General features: G+C 50.7%; 1 protein-coding gene across 1 annotated transcript; it reads left to right on the top strand.

Annotated features, from left to right (window-relative positions):
- The first annotated feature begins 14,893 nt into the window (after positions 1–14,893).
- On the top strand, positions 14,894–15,196 carry LOC136511012 (uncharacterized). Its single transcript, XM_066505263.1, has one exon. The coding sequence runs from the start codon at positions 14,894–14,896 to the stop codon at positions 15,194–15,196; it is 303 nt and encodes a 100-aa protein (XP_066361360.1).
- Positions 15,197–22,790: the final 7,594 nt, after the last annotated feature.

A 22,790-nucleotide genomic window follows, 5' to 3' on the forward strand; every position in this document is an offset into this window, starting at 1 on the left:
ATTGAATTATTTGTTTACCCTATATAACCGTTGAATCATAGTAAGAGTATTAAAAGAAAGTTGTAGACAATTTCTTAAGCTTTCCAGAATGTCCACAACCATATGATTTTGATGTATATAACTCTAGTTATGAGTAAAACAAGAAGCTACTGTTTTGTGGTGTAGTAAATGAATTGTAAAAGTGTTTGATTAAGTAATCAAGAAGAGATATGCACCTACTCAGTAAAAATGTGATACACTTGTTATTACTTTAACACCATGCTGTTAAGAATACTTACATGAATGCATTCATCATGTGTCATCATACTATACTTGTCATCATGTATGCATTCACAATATATTATGCCATATTCATGCATATAGGATTGACAGAGGAAATAACATTGCTGGAATTCAACAAAGGAGAGGAAGGGGACCAGTAGGAGATTCCTCAAGCTGCAGCTCCCAAAGAAGAGGAGCAGACCCTAGAAGAGCTTCCAGAGTGCCCTGACCACCGCCCCACTTCCTTTCTAAAAGGCAAGCCCTGGAGCATTCTAAGTCTCTCAATGTTTTACAAAATATTACTTGAGTCCTTTATGATTGATGCATTAGGTTATAAGAGTTGTTTGGAACCACTTGATGCATGGAACTACCTTGTCCAAATATATATACACCTTTAACCCTATGTAGGTCCAGGATCAAATATATGCTTAGCCCTGCTTAGACCGGTAGAAGTCGGGTGATTTCCTGTCACCTGTGAGATATAGGTGGATACCGAAGCACGGTTGGCTATATTTGCTATCATAGAAAAGAAATATGGGATACAAGTAAATGGAGGCCAGACGGAGTCTATGGTGGCTTGGCTCATGTGATTCTATTTGTGCCGATTAAGGACCATACCGTTGTTGGACCTTTTGACAAGATTAAACGCATGCCTATCACTTAGCTAGCCGGATAACTCGTTCCAACCATGAAGCCGAGTAGCTCAACTCAAGCCAAGCCCTGCTCTATAAGAGTGCGCACTTTGGATAGCCGGGCCCTGCTCTATAAGATTGCGCACTCTGGATGGTAGTAAGGATGTGCGGGGAGCTAGACATGAGCCCAAGGGCAGGCTGGGCCTGAACATCCTGGTAGTTGGTGGTCCTTGATTGTGCAGCATTGGGCGAACCCGCGAAATGTGTACTTGAGTTGTACCAAAGGTGACCTAAGGTGACCGTTGATCTGGTCTTCCTAGGTTTGTGTTAGGAATAAATTCCCTACTGGTTGAAATCGATTCGAATCACCGTCTCTCTCGGATAGTGAGAAACTTGGCTAGCTCCAGCCTCGTAGTAATTGTATTATGGAATATGATGGTTTGGATAAACATGGAATTACTATACCTGCTATGGTTACTATTATATGCTCTTAAAATGATGTATCACATGTTTAGCACATGATAGTTGCGAATTTAGAGATGGATATTTATAATTAACTTGATAACAGAATTATAATTGTATAACTGAGTTAATCACTTTTTATGCAAAATGTTGTCAAGCTACCTCCATTTATAAAGCCTTGCATAATCCTTGGAGTCAATTTATTTCTAGTTTATGATGGGTAAGTCTAGCTGAGTACCTTCACATACTTAGGGTTTTATTCCTATTGTTGCAGATGGCATAGTATATCATGGATATTACAAGAGTTGCTTCTATCCCGCTATGGATGAGGAGTAAGCCTTAGGCAGGCTTCTTTACTAATCTCTCTATATGCTTTTAAGGACTATGATCATATGTTGGCACTGTATTAAACTATGTTGGCAAATGGTACTTTCAAACTTAATTTGCTTCCGCTATTGGCTGCGTTCGCTGGTCTTATCAGACCAGCCAGCTGACTGATCCCCCTCTCAATTTACTATTCATTAAACCAGCCAAACAGTGTTTTTCTCTCACAATAAACCAGCTAGAACAGTGTTTTTTAGCCAAGTTTTAGCCAGCTAAACGGGGCCATTATCTATCAAACTTGGTTTGTAATAACTTTATTTCATACTCTGATGATGGAAATGTATCTGTGAACTTTATGTAATATGTGACATGTATGTTGAATCATGTACGATCTTGGTTGTTTGTGGATCATTTATCGAGACCCGTCGTGGTACTCGATAGACTACTAGGTTTATATGGGCTCAAGTATGACAGTACGACCACTTGTGGGCTGCCATTGTACTTGTGCTCTTATAAATTGGTTGGTTCTACGATAGGGACTGAGTTGGCTCACTAGGAGCGTGTCAACACTTAGCAGCGGGTTGGCCACCTCAAGAAGGAGCTCTGGAGGGAGAGGGACTTGAAGGTTGTGGCCAACGGCGTGTTTGTCGGGCTTGCCGCGGAGGTCAGGCCATGCCAAGAGGAGGCCTAGCACTTGGAAGCCGAGGTGACCCAGCAGCGCAATGAGGTGTGTAGGCTTTGGGCAGATGTGAACGGTAAGTCTCTGGTTTCTCTTGTTGTCTTTTCTCCCTAGAATCCATGGTGAGCCTTCTAACATGGTCGGTATGTGGCTTGGGTAGGTCTCGATGACAAGCTCTGGGCAAATCCATGGTGAGCCTTCTAACATGGTCGGTACGTGGCTTGGGCAGGTCTCGATGACAAGCTCAGGGCAAAGGTGGTGAAGAGCTATGGCCTAGAGAAGGAGCTCAGTGAGGTGAAGGACACCCTCCAAAAGGAGAGCGACGAACATGATAGCCTATGTGTCATGGTCCAGCTGGTCTACAATGAGCTCGAGCTGGCACCAAAGTAGGAGACAAGCTCCCTCGTGGTTCGTGCCACCTAGATTATGGACCGGGCACGTGATATGGCGAGGGGCGTGCTTTGTTTTGGTGTTCATTAATTGTTTGTGATCGCCCGTTCTCATTATGAGAACATCAATTTGGCAATGATGAGCCAAGGCTTCACGCCCATCTATATCGACGCCAAGCTGGATGTGATCAAGGAGGAGGTGGCCCCCTGGCGCATGACCTTTCTGCTAAGATAGTGTAACACCGTAGGTGTTAAGCATACATTTGGCATTGTCATTGCATGAGCACAAGCATCATTGATCATTCATAAGCATGAACATCTCAAATTTTATCTCTATGATTGCTTATATCACATGTGTTGTCACTAAATGCTTTACATATGCTAAGGTTTATATGTGGCCAAGGTATAAAATGCTTGTGGGACCCTAGGAGTACCTTTAACATGTCTAGAATGTCACATGGAACAACTTTGGTATTCATGACTTGGACCTAATTGGCCTCTAAGTCATGGTTATAGTGTAATCTACCATTTTCAAGTTGCATGTTTGACCTAGGTTGAACTTTACCCTAGAGACTTTGCATGGCTATGCACCCTTAAGCAAAGTTGTAGTACTTGAGTAGAGTAACAACTTTCATTTTTTGGCCAAGACCTCATTCGGTGCATAGCATGGTCAAAAATAGCTCACAAGTAGCAATGAAATGCTGTTTTCAAACATGTAAATTTTTCTAAGAATCGATTTACAGTTTCATGTGCCGTACTTTGAAGCTTTACAATTTAAAAACCAGCTCAAATTAGACCAAGCTCATTTAAGCAAAGTTGGAGTATACATGTAGCTCTACAACTTTTAGTAATGAAGTTTTTGCTAACTCGCCATGGATTAGGAGATATAGGTGGATGAACTCGCGTCATCAGTTGCCGATCACAGACCTGAACCAGTGAATGCCATGCCATTAGTGGTCGACCGGCCACAGGCTGTGCACATAGTGTGGTGGTCGTACACCGGCATTGGCCTGGCTAGGCAGGCCACAGCATAGTGAAGACTGAGGCAACCTTGCTGCTCCATTCATTTCCCACCCTCTTGCTCTTGCGTGCCTTCTCTTCCGCCCGCACTTGCAGCAGCGCCACCGTTGTCATCGCCGTGTGCCTCCACCATGCTCGCTCACTATGCACGCAGCACCGCTGCCTAATCCACCTCGCCCACATCTGTGCCACCACCTCCTCTACCACCTCAAACCGCCATTATAGCCGCTCGAGACTTGGTAAGGCCCTAGTTTGCCTCGCCACCACCGTGCCATCATCGAAGCATCGTTGTGCTTTTGGCTTGCTACGGCCTGCTTACATAGAGGCACCTCCACTCTCACTCTCCCTCATCTGGTCTTTGCCATAGGTCCTAGCATCTAAACCCATCGTCCATTTAGACGCTACCGCCTGGTTGCGCCGGAACACGCTGTCACTCTGCCCGCGGCCGCCATGGCCACCGTGGCACTCGAGCTCATCATTGCTGAGCTATCCTATCACTTCCATCCTCGCTCACACACCTTAGGTTGAGTAACCAAAGACTTAGTAGGTGGCATGATGGGGACCCACCTTTTGCCGCTGTTTAGCCACAATGCTGGGAGCACCGCCTGTCGATAGAATATCATCGGCAGTCCACCGAGGGGTATCATGCGATGATAAATTTGTCAGTGGGGGTGCAGGTAATTAGGAACCGGATGGTGACACAAGGCATAGAGACAGCGATTTAGATAGGTTCAAGCCATCTGATCAACATAATATCCTATGTCCTATGTCTTTGGTGTATTGTATTGAGATGTATGGATAGATCTAGATGGATCATGTTTGCTAGGGGACCCCTGCCTCTCCTTATATAGTCTAGAGGGATAGGGTTACAAGTAAAGTAGCCTATTTGGTACTATACAATGCCTTGCAGTGCATGCCAAGCAGCGCCGTGCATGCCTTGATCTTGTGGGCTGGGCCACCCCTAGAGGCGCAGCCCATGTGGTTTATCATGGGTATCCAGGGGCCATACCCCTAACAGTAGGTGACGTAGTCATGTGGTGCCAAGGTCAAAAAGTAGAAGACCAGTCGAGCAGGTAGCTAGTCCCTGGGCGTAGCCTCGAGATAAGAATAAGCACATTCATCGCATGGTGAAGTGTGCCCACTTAGTCCCCAAGCCTGCTGGAAGATAAAGAATGAATCTTGTAGTAGGGTCAAAGAAAAAGAAGTCTAAAAGCTTGCCGACGTCGTCCAACATGTGCGTATCAAGACCCCAGATGTGCTGCCCAAGATCAGCACCTTGATCCGAATAGCATGGAGCAGCTTGATAGCACACCGATGAGACGTAGCAAGATCTGAGCACCGAGGAGTCCCTGGCGTCGCTGGCGATGTCTGAGCACAGAGGAGCGAGGAGTCCCTAGCGTCATTGGCAATGACCGAGCACCAAGGAGCAAGGAGTCCCCGACATCGCTGGCGATGATTGAGCACCGAGGAGCGAGGAGTCCCTGGCATCGCTGGTGATGACCAAGCACCGAGGAGCGAGGAGTCCTCGGTGATGACCGAGCATTGAGGAGCGATGAGTCCCTGGCATCACTGGCGATGACTAAGCACCGAGGAGTGAGGAGTCCCTGGCGTCGCTAGTGATGACCGAGCACCGAGGAGCGAGGAGTCCCTGATGTCGCTGGCGATGACCGAGCACCGAGGAGCGAGGAGTCTCCAGCATCATTAGCGATGACCGAGCACCGAGGAGCGAGGAGTCCCTGGCGTCGCTAGTGATGACCAAGCACCAAGGAGCGAGGAGTCTCCGGCGTCACTAGCAATGACCAAGCACCAAGGAAGCGTGGAGTTCCCAGCGTCGCTGGTGATGACCAAGCACCAAGGAGCAAGGAGTCCCCTGTGTCGCTGGCGATGACCGAGCACCGAGGAGCGAGGAGTCCCTAGCATCGCTGGCGATGACCGAGCATGGAGGAGCGAGGACTCCTCGGCATCACTGGCGATGACCGAGCACCGAGGAGCGAGGAGTCCCTGGCGTTGCTGGCGATGACCGAGCACTAAGGAGCGAGGAGTCCCTGGTGTTGCTGGCAATGACTGAGCACCAAGGAGCGAGGAGTCCCTGATGTCGCTTGCGATGACCAAGCACCGAGGAAGCAAGGAGTCCCCGACGTCGCTGGTGATGACCGAGCACCAAGGAAGCGAGGAGTCCCTGGTGTCGCTGGCGATGACCGAGCACCGAGGAGCGAGGAGTCTCCGATGTCACTGGCGATGACCGAGCACCGAGGAGCGAGGAGTCCCTGATGTCGCTGGCGATGACTGAGCACCGAGGAGCGAGGAGTCCTTGGCATCGCTGGCAATGACCGAGCACCGAGGAGTCCCCGGTGTAGGCAGCGATGTTCGAGCACCAAGGAGTCCCCGGCGTAGCTGGCATCATTGGTGCGATGAAGTGTGCCCACTTAGTCCTCGAGCACGAAGAATCCGAGCGCTAAGGAGTAACCGGCGTAGCTGGCGATGAAGCACGAGCAGCGAACAGTCTGGTCAACTGGTCGGCAGCAAAGTGAGCATTATGTAGAAACGACCGGTGAACAGTCTGATCAACTGGTCGGTGATGGAGTCCATGAACCAAGCGGTCTAACCAGTTGATTGGTGGAGAAGTCCGAGCACCAGGTGATCCAATCACCTAGACGATGATCCTGCAATACAAATATATAGAACATGTAGTACATGACGCACAAATAAATAAACTCTAGAGAAAAATCAGCAATGGTGATGAAACAACGTATGCAACTTGGTGATTAGTTGGAGCGAAAATATATTTATGTTTAATATAAACTGCCCAAACAGTTAATGTGTTGTTGAGTCTCCAGCCCTAGCAAGCCCATAGTCCATAACATCGAGCGCAGAGCCCATGCACGTGTAGGGGGAATAGGCGTGACTAAGGAGCTACTGCTGACCACCCATAACACAGAGCGCGGAGCCCATAGCACGTGTAGGGAGGAGCTAGAGATAGGGCCATCTCTGGACGTGTCCGAGCATCAATGTGACTGTTCAGGGGTTTAGAAAATCGTTTGGAGAGCAAATATGGAGAAAACAGTTTGGAGAAACATTATGGCGATATACGAAGATCGAAGAATATTTAGAAGAATATTAAAGTGTGACTTAGCTTTAGATAGAGCGTCTGGTCGGCGATGTATGGCATTATCTGGTCAGCATTGATGAAGTTGTTCGGTGCTCGAGCTTTCCGAGTTGTCGTCATGGCGGCGGTCGCGGTTGTTGGTGAAGATGACCTCGGAGGTGGTTTCGAGATCAGATCTGCAGTCGCGGGGGCTGATGTAGCCAGCGATGAATCGTCGTCGTGGACCGACATGGATCTCCACGAGATTGATGACGAGAATGCGCTGTTGATTTGAGGTCCATCTGGCTTGCCATGGATCAAGCGCACACCCCTACCCGGCGCACCAACTGTCGATAGAATATTGTCGACAGTCTTCCGAGGGGTATCCCACAAAGGTAGATTTGTCGAAAGGGGTGCACGTAATCAGGAACTAGATGGTGACACAAGGCGCAGAGACAGCGATTTAGACAGGTTCGGGCCATCTAATCGACGTAATACCCTATGTCCTGTGTCTTTGGTGTATTGTATTGAGATGTATGGATAGATCTAGATAGATCGTGTCCGCTAGGGGCCCCCTGCCTCTCCTTATATAGTCTGGAGGGACAGTGTTACAAGTAAAGTAGTCTATTTGGTACTATACAATGTCTTGTGGTGCACGTCGAGCAGCGCCGTGCACGCCTTGATCTTGTGGGCTGGGCCACCCCTAGAGGCGCAACCCAAGTGGTCTACCATGGGTATCTGAGGGCCATACCAGCACACCGCCATGCTTCGTGCGCCGTCGCATGAACATGAACACGATCAGAGCTCACCGCTGCCTCATTGAAACCATAATCCATCCTAACTAGCTTCATTAGGTTACCGTGAAGCCGTGACACACCTCGCCTGAGCATACCATGGCCAGTAAATGCTGACATACCACCACGCTGCCTTCGCCATCCACCATCACCGCCGGCGAGGGTGCTCTAGAGTACCTCCGGTCCAGTGAGGGGTACCACTGGGTACGGGGGATCACGGGGAGTGCAACGACAAAGATGCTACCATCGGAGACCTCACCATCGATGAGCTATCGCCAGTCAAATGCCATCCTCTATTTAGTTTTGCTGATGGGTGGGTCCCGTTGACTGCGGGCCCTAGCTGTCAGCCTGTGTATGTTTTGAATTTCTAATTTATTTTTCTTATTTGAATGTATGTTTCAAAAATTCATATCTCAAGCTAGGAGTGTCCAATTTTGGTGAACCAAATTTTGTTGGATTCTTCATGAAGTATAGTATTTGATAAATATATGAAATGCATTGTTTCTAGTATTTTTCTAGGAGAATAAAATGGAGCTTGATAAATGCTTTTTAAATGTTTTCAATCTTGTAAAATGCATAACTTGAGCTAGGAAAGTGATAAAATTATGATTATAATTTTTCTGATCTTGCGTTGACATGCTCTAGCTAAGAAAAATACTAAACCTACAGCAAGCATGCTTGGAATATGGTCTTCATATTTAATCTTAAATAATTGCTAGTTTCTAGTAAAAATAAATGAGGTAAAAATACATAACTAGTGATCATGCATTTTTTTACACAGTGTTATGGTACTAATATGCATGTAAGAAAAATATGAAATCTGTTGTTTCACACTTTTCACTAGGCTAAACTATTTTTTGCTAAAATGAGCCTATCTAACTTGTCATTTTTTGTAGAGATGGCTATATTTATCCAAATGGCTAAAATTAGAATTTATGGTGCACCTTTGATATAATTTCCTTATTTCACCTTAGTGTCCAAATAAATTAATAAATGCATTTAAAAATTACTTAGGCTTGACCATCATGTTTTCTAGAGTGTATATAATGCCTATGAACTGTTGGTACCATTGATTGTGCCCAAATTTGATTGCTTATATGCAGTGAAATATTAATTGCTCTATAATTCAATTTTAGTGACTGTTTGGACAGTTTTGGTTGTGAAGTAAATTGCATGGGTAAAATGATATTTTTTGTGGATATTGTCAATAATAAAGTTGTAGATAACTTATTTATATTGTGTATGTCAAATTTTCATGGCAATAGATTAAATGGTTTTGAAAGTTATAGCTGTTAGAAGTTGGTCTCTAGAAATTCTTATTCTCTGGAAATTTCTAGACAGACCTGGTAAGTTTACCTATTTTTACTAGGATAATGGTTGAGTCACCTTTTGGTGATTAAATGAAAGTTGTAGGAAATTTTATAATCTTTCCAAAAAGTCTGAGGTCATAGTATTTGGTTGAGTAGAACTCTGGATATAACCAAAATAAGTAGCTGTTGTTTATAGTAGGAAATAACTAAGTTAATTGTAGTCGTTTGTCTTATGTGATGCTTAGGCTAATGGAGATTAGCTATTAGCTGTAGGTTCTAGGCCTCTTACTGATGATGAACAACTTTACCTTAGTTTGCTAGAACTTGGTGAGTGTATGTTTCTTGTATTATAGGAGAGATATGCACCTACTCAGTAAAGATCAACTAGAAGAAAGTTATACATCTACCTTGCCAACAAATGTTAAACCTATCATACACCTTGTAGATAACCATGCTCATGCATGTACAATTTATCATATTATCTCATCTCTTATGCATTAGTGATACTCATTTGTGCATATGCATGCAATAGGTTCCTCGGAAGAAGTGATGCTTCTCGAGTTCGAACCCAAGCATCAGGAGGAGCAGCAGGCAGCCTAGGAGCAGGAAGTTCAGGTGGAAGGAGGAGTCAATGTAGATGATCTCCCTAAGTGTCCTGACCACCAACCTTCCTTGTTCTTGAAAGGCAAGCCCTGAAGCATTATAAGCCTCCTATATTTTTACAAATATTACTTGCGTCCTTTATGTTTGATGCATTATGTTATAGGAGTTGATTAGAACTACTTGATGCATAAAACTAGCTTGCCCAGATAAATATATCTTGAGTCCTTTGTAGGTCTAGGATCAAATATATGCTTAGTCGTGCTTAGTCCCATAGGAGTCAGGTGATTTCTGGTCACCTAAAACATATAGGTAGATAACTAATCATGGTTGGCTGTAATGCTATCGTGGAAATAACCATGTGTTGATGAATAAAAAGGAGATCAGACGGGATTGTGATAGAGAAGCACAAGACAAGGAGGTCTTGGTGCCTATTTATCCCCATCTATGTCAGTTAAGGACTGATTCGCTGTACGTCCTCATGTCATGTTGAATGCATGCCTAGCACTTAGTTGGCTGGATAAGTCGTTCTGACCACGAAGTCAAGTAGCTTATTTTAGGTCAGGCCATGGTAACTGAAAGTGTGCACACTAGAGGCAGTAAGGATGTGTGGAGAGCCAATGGCGTGAGTCTAAGGGCGGGTTCAAGTCCTGATCTTCCTAGTAGATTGGTAGAATCTCTAAGGGTACGACGCTGATCGGACCCACAAAGTTGGTTCCTAAATTGTACCAAAGTTGACCCGATGTGACCCCAATGGGGGAAGTATGGGTTTGTGTTAGAAATAATTCTCTAGCTGGGTAGGAATCGATTCGAATCACTGTCTCTCCCGGATAGTGAGAATTTGACCGAGCAGCGACAACATAGCATTAGTTGATGGAACTTGATGGTTATGATGATGCTCAAATTATTACACTAGCTATGGTTACTAATGCTTGTTAGCTTATTCAAGTTGTCGAGTACCATAAAAAGGGGTCCCCTAAGCAAAAACTAAAAAATTGCTTAGACCCTGTCAAAATCAAAGCCAAGAGACAACTACTGGCTAACCCCTACCTTGTCCAAGGCTACTGATTCTCCGCCTCGCTTGAGGCCTCGCACGTAAGGCCTTGGACGGGGAATCGATTCTCCATCTCGCTCGAGGCCTCGCACGTAAGGCCTCGGATGGGGAACCGATTCTCCATCTCACTCGAGGCCTCGCACATAAGGCCTCAAATGGGGAACTGATTCTCCATCTTGCTTGAGGCCCTGCACGTAAGGCCTCGGATGAGGTGCCGATTCTCTGCCTCACTTGAGGCCGGCTCAGCAACAACCCCATCGCCTCCGCCTCGACTGACTTCCCTGACAGAACGTCACGTCCAACTAATGCGACCAACCACTCCCGTGACATCAGCCAGATGATGGCTCGACACAGCAGAGCAACTGATGAAATGGGAGTCGCATCAACACCATGCCGTCCAAGACAGGATGGGGCAGGGGTTACCGGCTGCTGTGGTTGGTACTGTGCCCACAACTGATGCCTGCACTGCACTGTGCTACCTAACCCCTGCTCCAAGAACAATGTGGCATAGGGAGTCAAGTCTGGGTCACTATAGCCTCAGAATTAGTGTAAAGGACCAACTACTCCCTCCGAGCCTCGGCAATCCACTTCAGGGTCTCGGTAGCCTTAGGATTCACACCCACCGAGCCCCCCATGATGGCTCGGCCTCGGCACCAACTAAGCCTTGGCTCTTTACGCTGTCAACACACAGCGACCGGCACATCGTTCACCATGCCCTATGTCAAGCTATCACTAGAGCTCCCATGTCGCACAGGATCGGGCGTGACCGGCGCGTCGCTCTAGTGCATCAAGGACAAAGACCGCTCTGTCGACCATGCCACCACAGTGACAAGCTATAGGGCTCAGAAACACCACCTCCGCTCATAGGACGCCACGTAGCGAACACATGTATCACCCCTGTCCCCCTTCAACTATACAAGGGAGAGACTAGGTCCATTTCTAGGGACGCATAGATAGATGGGGAAAAACACAGACAAACACTCATGAGACACATAGAGGTAGACAGACGAGCACACGAGCTCATGGGTTCATGAACTCATGCATAGACGCTTAGATGAACACACACTCAATACTCTGTGATCCACATGCTTCCCCGCTGCCTGAGATCAACATCTCAAGCAACCCACAGTGCTCCACACAGAGACCTGGGACCAGCTCCCTCTCTTGCCCTGCTTGTAACCCCCTACTACAGGCACCTCGGTGCAAGGAATACAAGATTGATCTCTCAGACTAGATGTAGGGCACCTATTGCCTGAACCAGTATAAACCTTATGTCTCTTTGCATCACTATCCGGGATTAGGGGCACACAGTACATTTTCACTAGTTGGTTGAGGGCTCGCCAGTCCAAAACACCGACAGTTGGCGCGCTAGGTAGGGGTTCTACTACATGTCAGCTTCATCATCCCAACAAGTTCTGGATGGCAGACCCCGTACGACCACTACATCTTAGCACGGTGATCTGGTTTGGGAGCCTAGAGTTCATGTCTCTAGGATGTGAGTACGATATGGTACTCCTCACACCCAGAGCCCCACCTACCAAGGACGACACCACGCACTAATAGCCTAGGCACAGGAGGCGCCCAGGCCACCGCTCTCGCCGCGCTTGCCAGGCACAGCGCGAGCAGGACCACCCCAACGCCGCGCAAGCTCAGGACGACGCACCGTGCTCCATCGGTACCCCATGCCCGGCTATTGGTATAGAGTCCCTGGTTGGGGACCTATCCAGCTTAAGCCTGGGCAAGGGAAAAACACCGGTGGCGTGCAGCGATGCCCCGTCATCAAGCTCTACCCCACCACCTCCTGAGGAGTTGAATCTGGCGGAGCAAAGCCCGGCAAAGGCACCATCCCCGTACCCTTTCGGGTTTGGCAATACCGACGCTGCCTACGCTTCCGCACATGGGGAGCCCTTAGAATGCCACCAATGCTTCGCCCTCGACCTCAGCTCCACAACTTTGACCCACACCCACGCTGACTCCTTGGAGGAGGACAAGGCATTGGCCAGAGCAGACTTCTCTAGGCTTTGTGACCCTAAAGCTATGCGCCGCTTCTTGGCCACGAGCGACTACTGCTTTGGTTGCTCCGACTCCGACGATGAAGACACTTACGACCCCACTCATGAGTGTTTCCACATCGGGCTCGGGATGCCGAGAGTGAGCGATGAGGATGAGGGGGCAGGCAATCGTTCCTCGCTCTGCCAGGGGGTAGGCGACGCCACACCTCCACGCATCGAGCCCCTGGCAGCGTGGAACGAGAACCTCGCCCATGAGGAACTTCGATGTCTAGACCTAGAGCAGCTCTGTAAGCTTTAGGCCAAGGTCGAACAAGACCGACTCCTTCTGCAGCAGCTCCGAGACACTCTCGAGCAAGAGCAGCGGGGTCATGGTGATGGTGGAGCAGCCCGATGGAGGGCTCATGATGTCAACCGCCGCATCAACAATGACGAAGGGGGAGAGCAACCCCCTATCTTCAATCGCGCTAGCTAGAATGTCATGGCAGCGGCAATGCTACTCTAGACGACGCTTGAGCCCTCTACCATAGAGGGGCAACGAGCCCATGGTGAGCTCCGATACCTCCTTGAGACTACCGTGGTGCAGCAGGCCAAAAGTTCTGCCTCTCGACAGCGTAGAGGCGCCTCAGAACTTCCATGGCACCGCCTCGGTAGGATAGGAAGGCCTTGGTTTGTCCCGAGCCCGCTCGAGCACCGACGACCAACAAGGTCCCCTCGGTGCACGACTGCCTCGACGACCGATGTGAGGCGCAAGGTGACCACGATGTGGTCAGCAGGCGATGGTGCCACGACAACAAGGGGCCTGCCCGAGGCTACCAACCACACCAAGGTGGCTGCTACGATAGTGGGGAGGACCGCAATCCTTCTCCTAAGCCTCCTGGCCCTCGAGTCTTTAGTAGAGCTATCCACGCTGCTCATTTCCTAGCCCAGTTTCGGCAACCGGCCAACCTCACAAAGTACAGCGGCGAGACCAATCTCGAACTTTGGCTAGCCGATTACCACCTAGCTTGTTAGCTAGGCGGCACAGATAATGACCTGCTCATCATCCGCAACCTCCCGTTGTTCCTGTCAGACTTGGCGCGAGCCTAGCTCGAACACCTCCCTCCCTCGCAGATCCACAACTAGCGCAACTTGGTAAGGGTCTTTGTCGGGAACTTTCAGGGCACATATGTGCACCCTGGGAACTCCTAGGACCTCAAGAGTTGTTGCCAGGGGCTAGACGAGTCCCTCCAAGACTTCATCCGACGCTTCTCCAAGCAATGCACTAAGTTGCCAAGCGTCAGCAACTCAAAAATTGTCCAGGCTTTCCTCTCTGGCACCACCTACTGAGACCTGGTCCAAGAGTTAGGCTAGAGCGTGCCAACCTCGGCAGCCACGCTCCTCAACATCGCCACCAACTTCGCCTCGAGCGAAGAGGCTGTCGGGGCCATCTTCCCCGACAACGATGCCAAGGGGAAGCGGAGGGACGAGGCCCCCGGGGCCTCGGCTCCCCACCTCCCCAAGAAAAAAAAGGGTCACCAATGGAAGCAAGAGGTCCTCGAGGCTAGTCTAGTTGTGGCCGTAGATCGCAAGAATCCCCGAGGCCCCAGAGGCCCCGAGCTCTTCGACGATATGCTTAAGAAACCTTGCCCTTACCACCAGGGCCCAGTGAAGCACACCCTCGAAGAATGCACCATGCTCCGGTGTTACTATGCCAAGCTTGGGCTCCCTAGCGATGATGCCAAGATGAGGGGCGTCGGCGATAGGGACAACGACAAGGACGATGGGTTCCCCGAGGTGCACAATGCCTTCATGATCTTTGGTAGGCCTTCAGCATGCCTCACGGCATGCCAGCGAAAGAGGGAGCACCGAGAGGTCTTCTCGGTGAAGGTGGTCGCTCCTTGGTACCTCAACTGGTCTTAGGAGGCGATCACCTTTGATTAGGATGTCCACCCCGATTATGTCCCGAACCTAGGGCAGTACCCACTCATTGTTGACCCGATCATCGACAACACCCGGCTCACCAAGGTGTTGATGGATGGAGGCAGTGGCCTCAACATCCTCTACGCCAACACCCTGGAGCTCCTGGAGCTTGACCAGTTGCAGCTCTGGGGTGACGCCGTGCCTTTCCATGGCATCGTGCCAAGGAAACGCACGTGACCCCTCGAGCGCATCGACCTACCCGTCTACTTCGGCACTCCCTCCAACTATCGCAAGGAGGTCCTCACCTTTGAGGTGGTTGGGTTCAAAGGAACCTACCACACCATCCTAGGGCAGCCATGCTACACTAAGTTCATGGCGGTCCCCAACTACACCTACCTCAAGCTCAAGATGTCAGGCCCCAACAGCGTCATCACTATCGAGTCCATGTACGAGCATGCTTATGACTACGATGTCGAATGCATCGAGTATGCCAAGGCTCTCGTGGAGGCCGAGACCCTCATCGTCAACCTCGACCGACTAGGTAGCGAGATGCCTAATTCCAAGCGTCATGCTAGGACTTTTGAGCCCGCGGAGGCTGTCAAGCTCGTCCCGGTCGACCCCAACTGCCCCGATGATCGGGTGCTGAGGATCAGCGCCACCCTTGACATCAAATAGGAAGCTGTGCTCATCGACTTTCTTTGCGCGAATGCTGATGTATTCACGTGGAGTCCCTAGGTCATGCCGGGCATACCGAGGGAGGTCGTCGAGCACACCTTGGACATCTAGGCTGGCTCTAGACCGATGAAGCAGCGCCTGCGCCGATTCAACGAGGAAAAGCGCAGGGCCATCGGTGAGGAGGTGTAGAAGCTTTTGGTGGCCGGATTCATCAAGGAAGTGTCCCATCCGGAGTGGTTAGCTAATCCTGTATTAGTTAAGAAGAAAAATGGGAAGTGGAGAATGTGTGTAGACTACACTAGTTTGAATAAAGCATGTCCAAAAGTCCCATTCCCATTACCTCGAATCGATCAAATCATTGACTCCACTGTGGGATGCGAAACCCTATCTTTCCTTGATGCATATTCCGGCGACCATCAAATCAAGATGAAAGAGTCCGACCAGCTCGGGACTTCTTTTATCACACCATTCAGCATGTACTGCTATCTGACCATGCCGTTCGGCCTCAGAAACGCAGGGGCCACATACCAGCGGTGCATGACCTAGGTTTTTGGTGAGCACATCGGGCGAACCATAGAGGCCTACATGGACGACATCGTGGTCAAGTCCAAGAAGGCTAGTGGTCTCATTGGTGACTTGGAAATAGCCTTCAGATGCCTCAGAGAAAAGGGCATCAAGCTCAACCCCGAGAAGTGTGTCTTCGGGGTCCCCCGAGGTATGCTCTTGGGATTCATAGTCTCGGAGCGTGGCATCGAGGCCAACCCGGAGAAGGTCTCAGCCATGACCAACATGGGACCAATCCGAGACCTCAAGGGAGTACAGAGGGTTATGGGATGCCTTGTGGCCCTAAGCCGCTTCATCTCGCACCTTGGCAAAAAAGGCTTGCCTCTGTACCGCCTCTTGAGAAAATCCAAACACTTTTCATGGACCCCCGAGGCCGAAGAAGCCCTCGCCAAGCTCAAGGCACTGCTCACCAATCCTCTCATCCTAGCACCGCTGGCCAAGGGCGAGGCCCTCTTACTCTATGTTGCTGCAATGACCTAGGTGGTCAGCACGGCCGTGGTGGTCAAGAGGCTGGAAGAGGGGCACGCTCTACCCGTCCAATGACCTATTTACTTTGTCAGCAAGGTGCTCTCCGAGACTAAGACACGCTACCCCCACATCCAAAAGCTGATCTACGCCATAGTCTTGGCTTGACGCAAGCTACGTCACTACTTTGAGTCCCACCCAGTGACCATGGTGTTGTCTTTCCCCCTAGGAGAGATAATCCAGAACTAGGAGGCCTCGGGTAGAATAGCCAAGTGGGCCATGGAACTCATGGGGGAAGCCCTGTCTTTTGCACCTCGGAAAGCAATTAAATCCTAGGTCTTAGTCGATTTTGTGGCTGAGTGGACCGACACCCAACTGCCACCTGCTCAAATCCAAGCGGAATGCTAGACCATGTACTTTGACGGGTCTCTGATGAATACTAGGGTAGGCGTGGGTCTGCTCTTCATCTCGCCCCTTGGAGTACACATGCGCTACATGATTCGGCTCCAATTCACCACCTCCAACAACGCAGCCAAGTACAAAGCCCTCATCAACGGCTTGTAGATCACCGTCGAACTTGGAGTATGGCGTCTCAACATATGGGGCAATTCGCAGCTCATGGTTGATCAAGTGATGAAGGAGTCGAACTGCCATGACCCTAAAATGGAGGCGTACTGCAAGCTAGTACGTCGCCTTGAAGATAGGTTTGACGGTCTCAAACTCAACCACATCGCACGAAAATTTAATGAGGCCATGGACAAACTAGCAAAGATGGCGTCGGTAGGGGCCCCTGTCCCCCCGAACGTCTTTGCTAGAGACCTCCACAAGCTTTCCATCGACTATGCCTCGGCGGTGGGAGAGGGCCCACCGGTTGAGCCCACTACAGGGCCCGAGGCCTCCTCCATCACTGAGACCCCTTCGGCCGAGCCCAAGGTCATGGAAGTCAATGCGGAGCCTCTAGAGGCCAACCAGGGCATGGACTGGCGAGTCCCATTCCTTGATTGCCTTATTCGAGGAGAGCTTCCTGCAGACAGGACTAAAGCCCAACGGCTTGAGCGATGAGCCAAAACTTATGTCCTCAGCAATGGTGAGTTGTACAGGCAAAGCCCATCTGGCGTCCTCCAACAATGCATCACCACTGAGGCAGGCCAAGCTCTACTTTGGGACTTGCATGTGGGAGCCTACGGGCACCATGCAGCGCCTCGGACGCTTGTCAGAAACGCTTTCTGCCAAGGGTTCTACTGGCTGACGGCGGTTGCTGATGCCACCAAGCTAGTACGCTCCTGCGAGGGATGTCAGTACTATGCACGGTAGATGCACCTCCTGGCCCAAGCCCTCCAAACCGTCCCCATCACATGGCCGTTTGCCATGTGGGGGCTCAACATGGTTGGGCCTCTGTAGAAAGCCCCAGGGGCTACACCCATCTGCTGGTAGCGATCAATAAGTTCTCCAAGTGGATCGAGGCTTGTCCAATCAATCAAATCAAATCCGAGCAAGCGGTGCTATTCTTCACTGATATCATCCACAGGTTCGGGGTTCCAAACACCATCATCACTGACAATGGGATATAATTCACCGGCCACAAGTTTTTGATGTTCTGTGATGACCACCACATCTGTGTGGCTTGGTCAGCCGTAGGACACCCTAGGACAAATGGCCAAGTAGAGCATGCCAATGACATGATCCTACAAGGCCTCAAGCCAAGAATATACAACCGATTGAAGAAATTTGGCAAGAAATGGCTTGCCGAACTCCCGTCGGTCATCTAGAGCCTGAGGAACACTCCGAGCTGAGCCACGGGGTTCACACCATTCTTCCTAGTCTATGGAGCCAAGGCCATCCTCCCCACTGACTTGGAGTACGGTTCCCCGAGGCTACAAGCCTACAACAAGCAAAGCAACCGTATTGCCCACGAAGATGCCCTCAACCAACTGGAGAAAGCCCGAGATGCTGCGCAGCTACACTCGGCCAAGTACTAGCAAGCCCCATGAAGCTATCAAGCCTGGTGCATTCAAGGCCGAGACCTGAAAGTGGGCGACCTAGAGCTGAGACTGAGGCAGAGCAACAAGGGCCGCCACAAGCTGACCCCACCATGGGAAGGACCATACATCGTCGCCCAAGTGCTAAAGCCTGGAACTTACAAGCTAGCCAATGAGAAGGGCGAAATCCTCACCAACACTTGGAATATAGAACAGCTACATTGCTTCTATCCTTAAATTTCCAAGCATTGTATACATTGTTTCTCAAAATATGATAAAGAAGCGTTCTTTAGTTATTCTAATTTTTTGAGAAACCACCCTGAACCTATCGATGGGGGATCAGCGTTACGATAACGCTACAAGGGAGACTCAGCTCTGCCTCTACAGAGGTTCCCACCATGGGGCTCGAACAAGACTCAGCTCTGCCTCTACAGACCTAAGCCTCCCTCGGGGGCTATATGGGGGGAACCCCCTAAGTCCCAGGCACCGTTTTTAATCGTTTTTCAAATAAATTTCTATGCCAAACTTTCTATTATGTTCTAACAAATCGATTGTAAAAAACATAAGGACCAAAAGTCTATCTCAGGGCCAAAAGGCCGGCCGAGCCACAAGACGGCCTACACCGCCGGGCTATGGCACTCCCTCACCACCTTTTTCCCTAAGGGGCAGCTTAGGTTCCAAGGAAGTTTTTTGCAAGTGATATGTTCAGGAACGAGACAGAGGGCAGAGGCTCGAAAATACCATAAAAAACAATTAGAAAGCATAGATGCATAAGTACTTTAAAAAAGGCCTCAACGACCACAAACGTCATGGTACGATAATAATCTTAATCTGTTTACATGGCCCCTTTGGCCCAAGTCAAGGCTTAGGGTCTCCTACATCGGCGGACGGCGTGGGAGGAACCACCTCCTCTTCGAATAGCTTGGCCAGTGCCATGCTGGGGCCCTCAGCCGCCTCCATCAACTTCATGACCTCCTCATCGGCCTCCTCGTCATCCTCAGCCAAGACGTAGCCATCACTGACGGCCTTGAGGTCGACGCCGGCGTAGTGCGAGGAGACGACGACCAAGGCATGCTTGACACCCATGTGCAATGCCCCCCCGGAGTCGCTCGCATGCTTGGCCACTCAACGCGGTCAAGCGGCTCCTAAGGGAGCTGCCTGACTCGACCCCCTCAACCTCTAGGGCCTCGTAGACGGTACGGGCAGCGCTCTGCAGCACGTTGTGCTCCCCGATCTTGGCCTTGAGCACCGCCTACACTGCGATAGAGGCCTCAGCTGCCTAGGAGACCTCCTTCTCCAACCCTATGCCAAAACAAACAGGATGGGGTTAAGCACAAAAGAAAATAAGCCAAACAGGGGCAAAGGCCTACGGGACTCACCCTCGGCTTTCTCTTTCCAGCGCTGGACCTCGACCCGAGAGGCCTTGGCTTTCTCTTTCTAGCACTGGACCTCGACCTGAGAGGCCTTGACCACCCTAGAAGGCTCCCTCTCAAGCTCTGCATCACACCAGGGAGTTAGGTGTCGAACACAAGAAAAACAAATAAAACAAGGGGAACAGGACTCACCCTCGGCCTTTCCCTTCCAGACCAAAGCCTTGGTCCGAGAGGCCTCAGCCACCTTGAGGGCCTCTGCTAGGGTGCCTTTCATCAGTAGGTGCGCACCCTGCTTCGCCCTAGTTGCCCAGCAATGGCCTTGGTAGAGGCCATCGCTTCTTCAGCCTGGGACCTGAAGGTGTCCCACTCACCGGCCACCCGGGTTAGCTCCTCCTCTAGCTCCTTGATTCGTGCCACCAAAGGGGCGGCCTGCTCCCAAGCCCTCATCACCTTCCTCATGCCCATCATGCCCATCGGCTTACTGGTATGCCTTGCTCGGAAGAGGTGGAGCCATAGCTCCTAGTGGGGGGCAATGCCCAAGAACCCCTCGTAGACGGCGACGAAGATGGCCGCCTATGCGATGGAGTTGGGGTTGAAGTTGTGAAGCTCCACGCCATAGTAGTGCGGGAGCGCCCGCATGAACTGATCCACCTACAGGCCAAAGCCACACTCGTGGAAGGCCACAAAGCTCACGATGTACCCATCATGTGGCCTCAACTCTGGCTCGCCCCCTAGAGCAATCCACTATGGCTTGGTGGGGTCGATAACCAAGCGAAGGAGGCCGTCGTCGACAAGCAACTGCAGCCTCTTCGCAGACACGTCAGACGGACCCCAAGGATCTGCCTAGAGGACAACAGCGCCGCTGGCCATGGGTGCGGTGGAGAATGCGGCTATGACGGTAAGGCTCGCTCTCTCTCTCTCTCTCTCTCTTCCTCGCCCTCCTCCCTTCTTCTCCCCAGCGCTCTCTATTCTTAGCAATGGCTCAAAGGCAGAAAAGGCGAATGCAGGCATGGTAAGGAGGAGAGGGGCGAGGCTCATCACGTATTTATGCAGGAAGGGGGCGAAATGGACGAGCGATGAAATTGGGGAAGTTTCCCTTAGATTTGGCATAGTTAATCCAGATCCGATTAAACCACCCAGGCGCCCACATTTTCCTTATTAATCGCACGCATAGTAATGTCCCATCCACTGACATCACGTCGCATTCGACCACAGCAACAGTAGGCGCCGTTATGTCTCCCCGAGAAATCGCCTCAAAAGGCGCACCTCTCGTTGTCAACCGATGGGAGGGGAATGTCCCCTACTCGATTCCTTTCAGACGAAGGAACTAGGCACTGAGCCCGTTATGGTCTAGGGGTTCGAAGGCTGGGCCCCCAAGGGTCTCTACAGTCACCCCAGGACAACAAAGTTAGGGACTACTATGGGTGAGCCCATACATGGCCGAGGCCTGATCAAGTGATCGCTTGGGATGCCCTAAGTCATGTCCGAGACCAGCCGAGAGGTCTCTAAATGGGATCCCACCATAGGGAGGCACCGAGCCCTCGGGGCCTATCGAATGGCCCTGGGACCCACTAGAGAAGCCCTCTAGTACTTTTGGAGTGCGTCTCTAGACCACCAGTTGACCCTTATCAAATGGGGCATGGGCCTCCACTCGGACTTACCTGATAATAGCTCACCGGAGGTGTCACTGCTTGCGCCCACCGAGGGTAGCCTGGCATACTCCACCCCTCCTTTTGAACGAAAAGGATGCGTGAGGGTTGCACAAAAAAGATAGGGAAACTCCTGATCACCCTCTCACTCCATGCGGAGGCTTAGGGGCTCTTCCTGCAACTAAGCCGAGACCCAGCGACCCAAACTCGCACTCGAGGGCTCGGCAAACAACCCCTCCTTCCGAACGAAAAGGATGCGCAAGGGTCACACGAAAAAGATAGGGAAACTCCTGATCACCCTCTAGTTCCGTGCGGAGGCTCAGGGGCTCTTCCTACAACCAAGCCGAGACCCAGCGACCCAGACTTGCACTCGAGGGCTTGGCAAACAACCCCTCCTTTCAAACGAAAAGGATGCGCAAGGGTCACATGAAAAAGATAGGGAAACTCCTGATCGCTCTCTCGCTATGTGCAGAGGCTCGGGGGCTCTTCCTACAACCAAGCCGAGACCCAGCGACCTAGACTCACACTCGAGGGCTCGGCGAACAACCCCTCCTTGCAAACGAAAAGGATGCGCGAGGGTCACATGAAAAAGATAGGGAAACTCCTGATCACCCTCTCGCTTCGTGCGGAGGCTCAGGGGCTCTTCCTGCAACCAAGCTGAGACCCAGCGACCTAGACTCGCACTCGAGGTCTTGGCAAACAAACCCTCCTTTCGAATGAAAAGGATGCGCGAGGGTCACACAAAAAAGATAGGGAAACTCCTGATCGCCCTCTCACTCCATGCGGAGCCTCGGGGGCTCTTCCTACAACCAAGCCAAGACCTAGCGACCCAAACTCGCACTCAAGGGATCGGCAAACAAACCCTCCTTCTAAACGAAAAGGATGCACGAGGGTCACACAAAAAGATAGGGAAACTCTGGATCACCCTCTCGCTCTGTGCGGAGGCTTGGGGGCTCTTCCTGCAACCAGGTCGAATACCAGCGACCTAAGCTCGCACTCGGAGGCTTGGAAAAATGCGATAAAGGGCATCGAGCCCGTTACGGTCCAGGGGTTCGAAGGCTAGGCCCCCGAAGGTCTCAATAGCCGCCCCTGGACAACAGAGTTAGGGATGACTATGGGTAAGCCCGTACATGGCCGAGGCCTGAGCAAGTGATCGCTCGGGATGCCCTAAGTCATGTCTGATACCAGTAGGGAGGTCTCTAAATGGGATCCCACCATAGGGAGGCACCGAGCCCCTCGGGGCCAATTGAATGGCCCTAGGACCCACTAGAGAAGCCCTCTGGTACTTTTGGAGTGCGTCTCTGGACCACCAGCTGACCCCTATCGAATGGGGCATGGGCCTCCACTCGGACTTACCCGATAACAGCTCACCGGAGGTGTCACTGCTCGTGCCCACCGAGGGTAGCCTGGCATACTCCACCCCTCTTTCTGAACAAAAAAGATGCATGTGGGCCGCACAAAAAAAGATAGGGAAACTCCTGATCGCCCTCTTGCTCCGCGCAGAGGCTCAGGGGCTCTTCCTACAACCAAGCCAAGACCTAGCGACCCGAACTCGCACTCATGG

Source organism: Miscanthus floridulus, chromosome 16 (genome assembly GCF_019320115.1).
Source record: "Miscanthus floridulus cultivar M001 chromosome 16, ASM1932011v1, whole genome shotgun sequence".
NCBI classification, from domain to species: Eukaryota; Viridiplantae; Streptophyta; class Magnoliopsida; order Poales; family Poaceae; genus Miscanthus; species Miscanthus floridulus.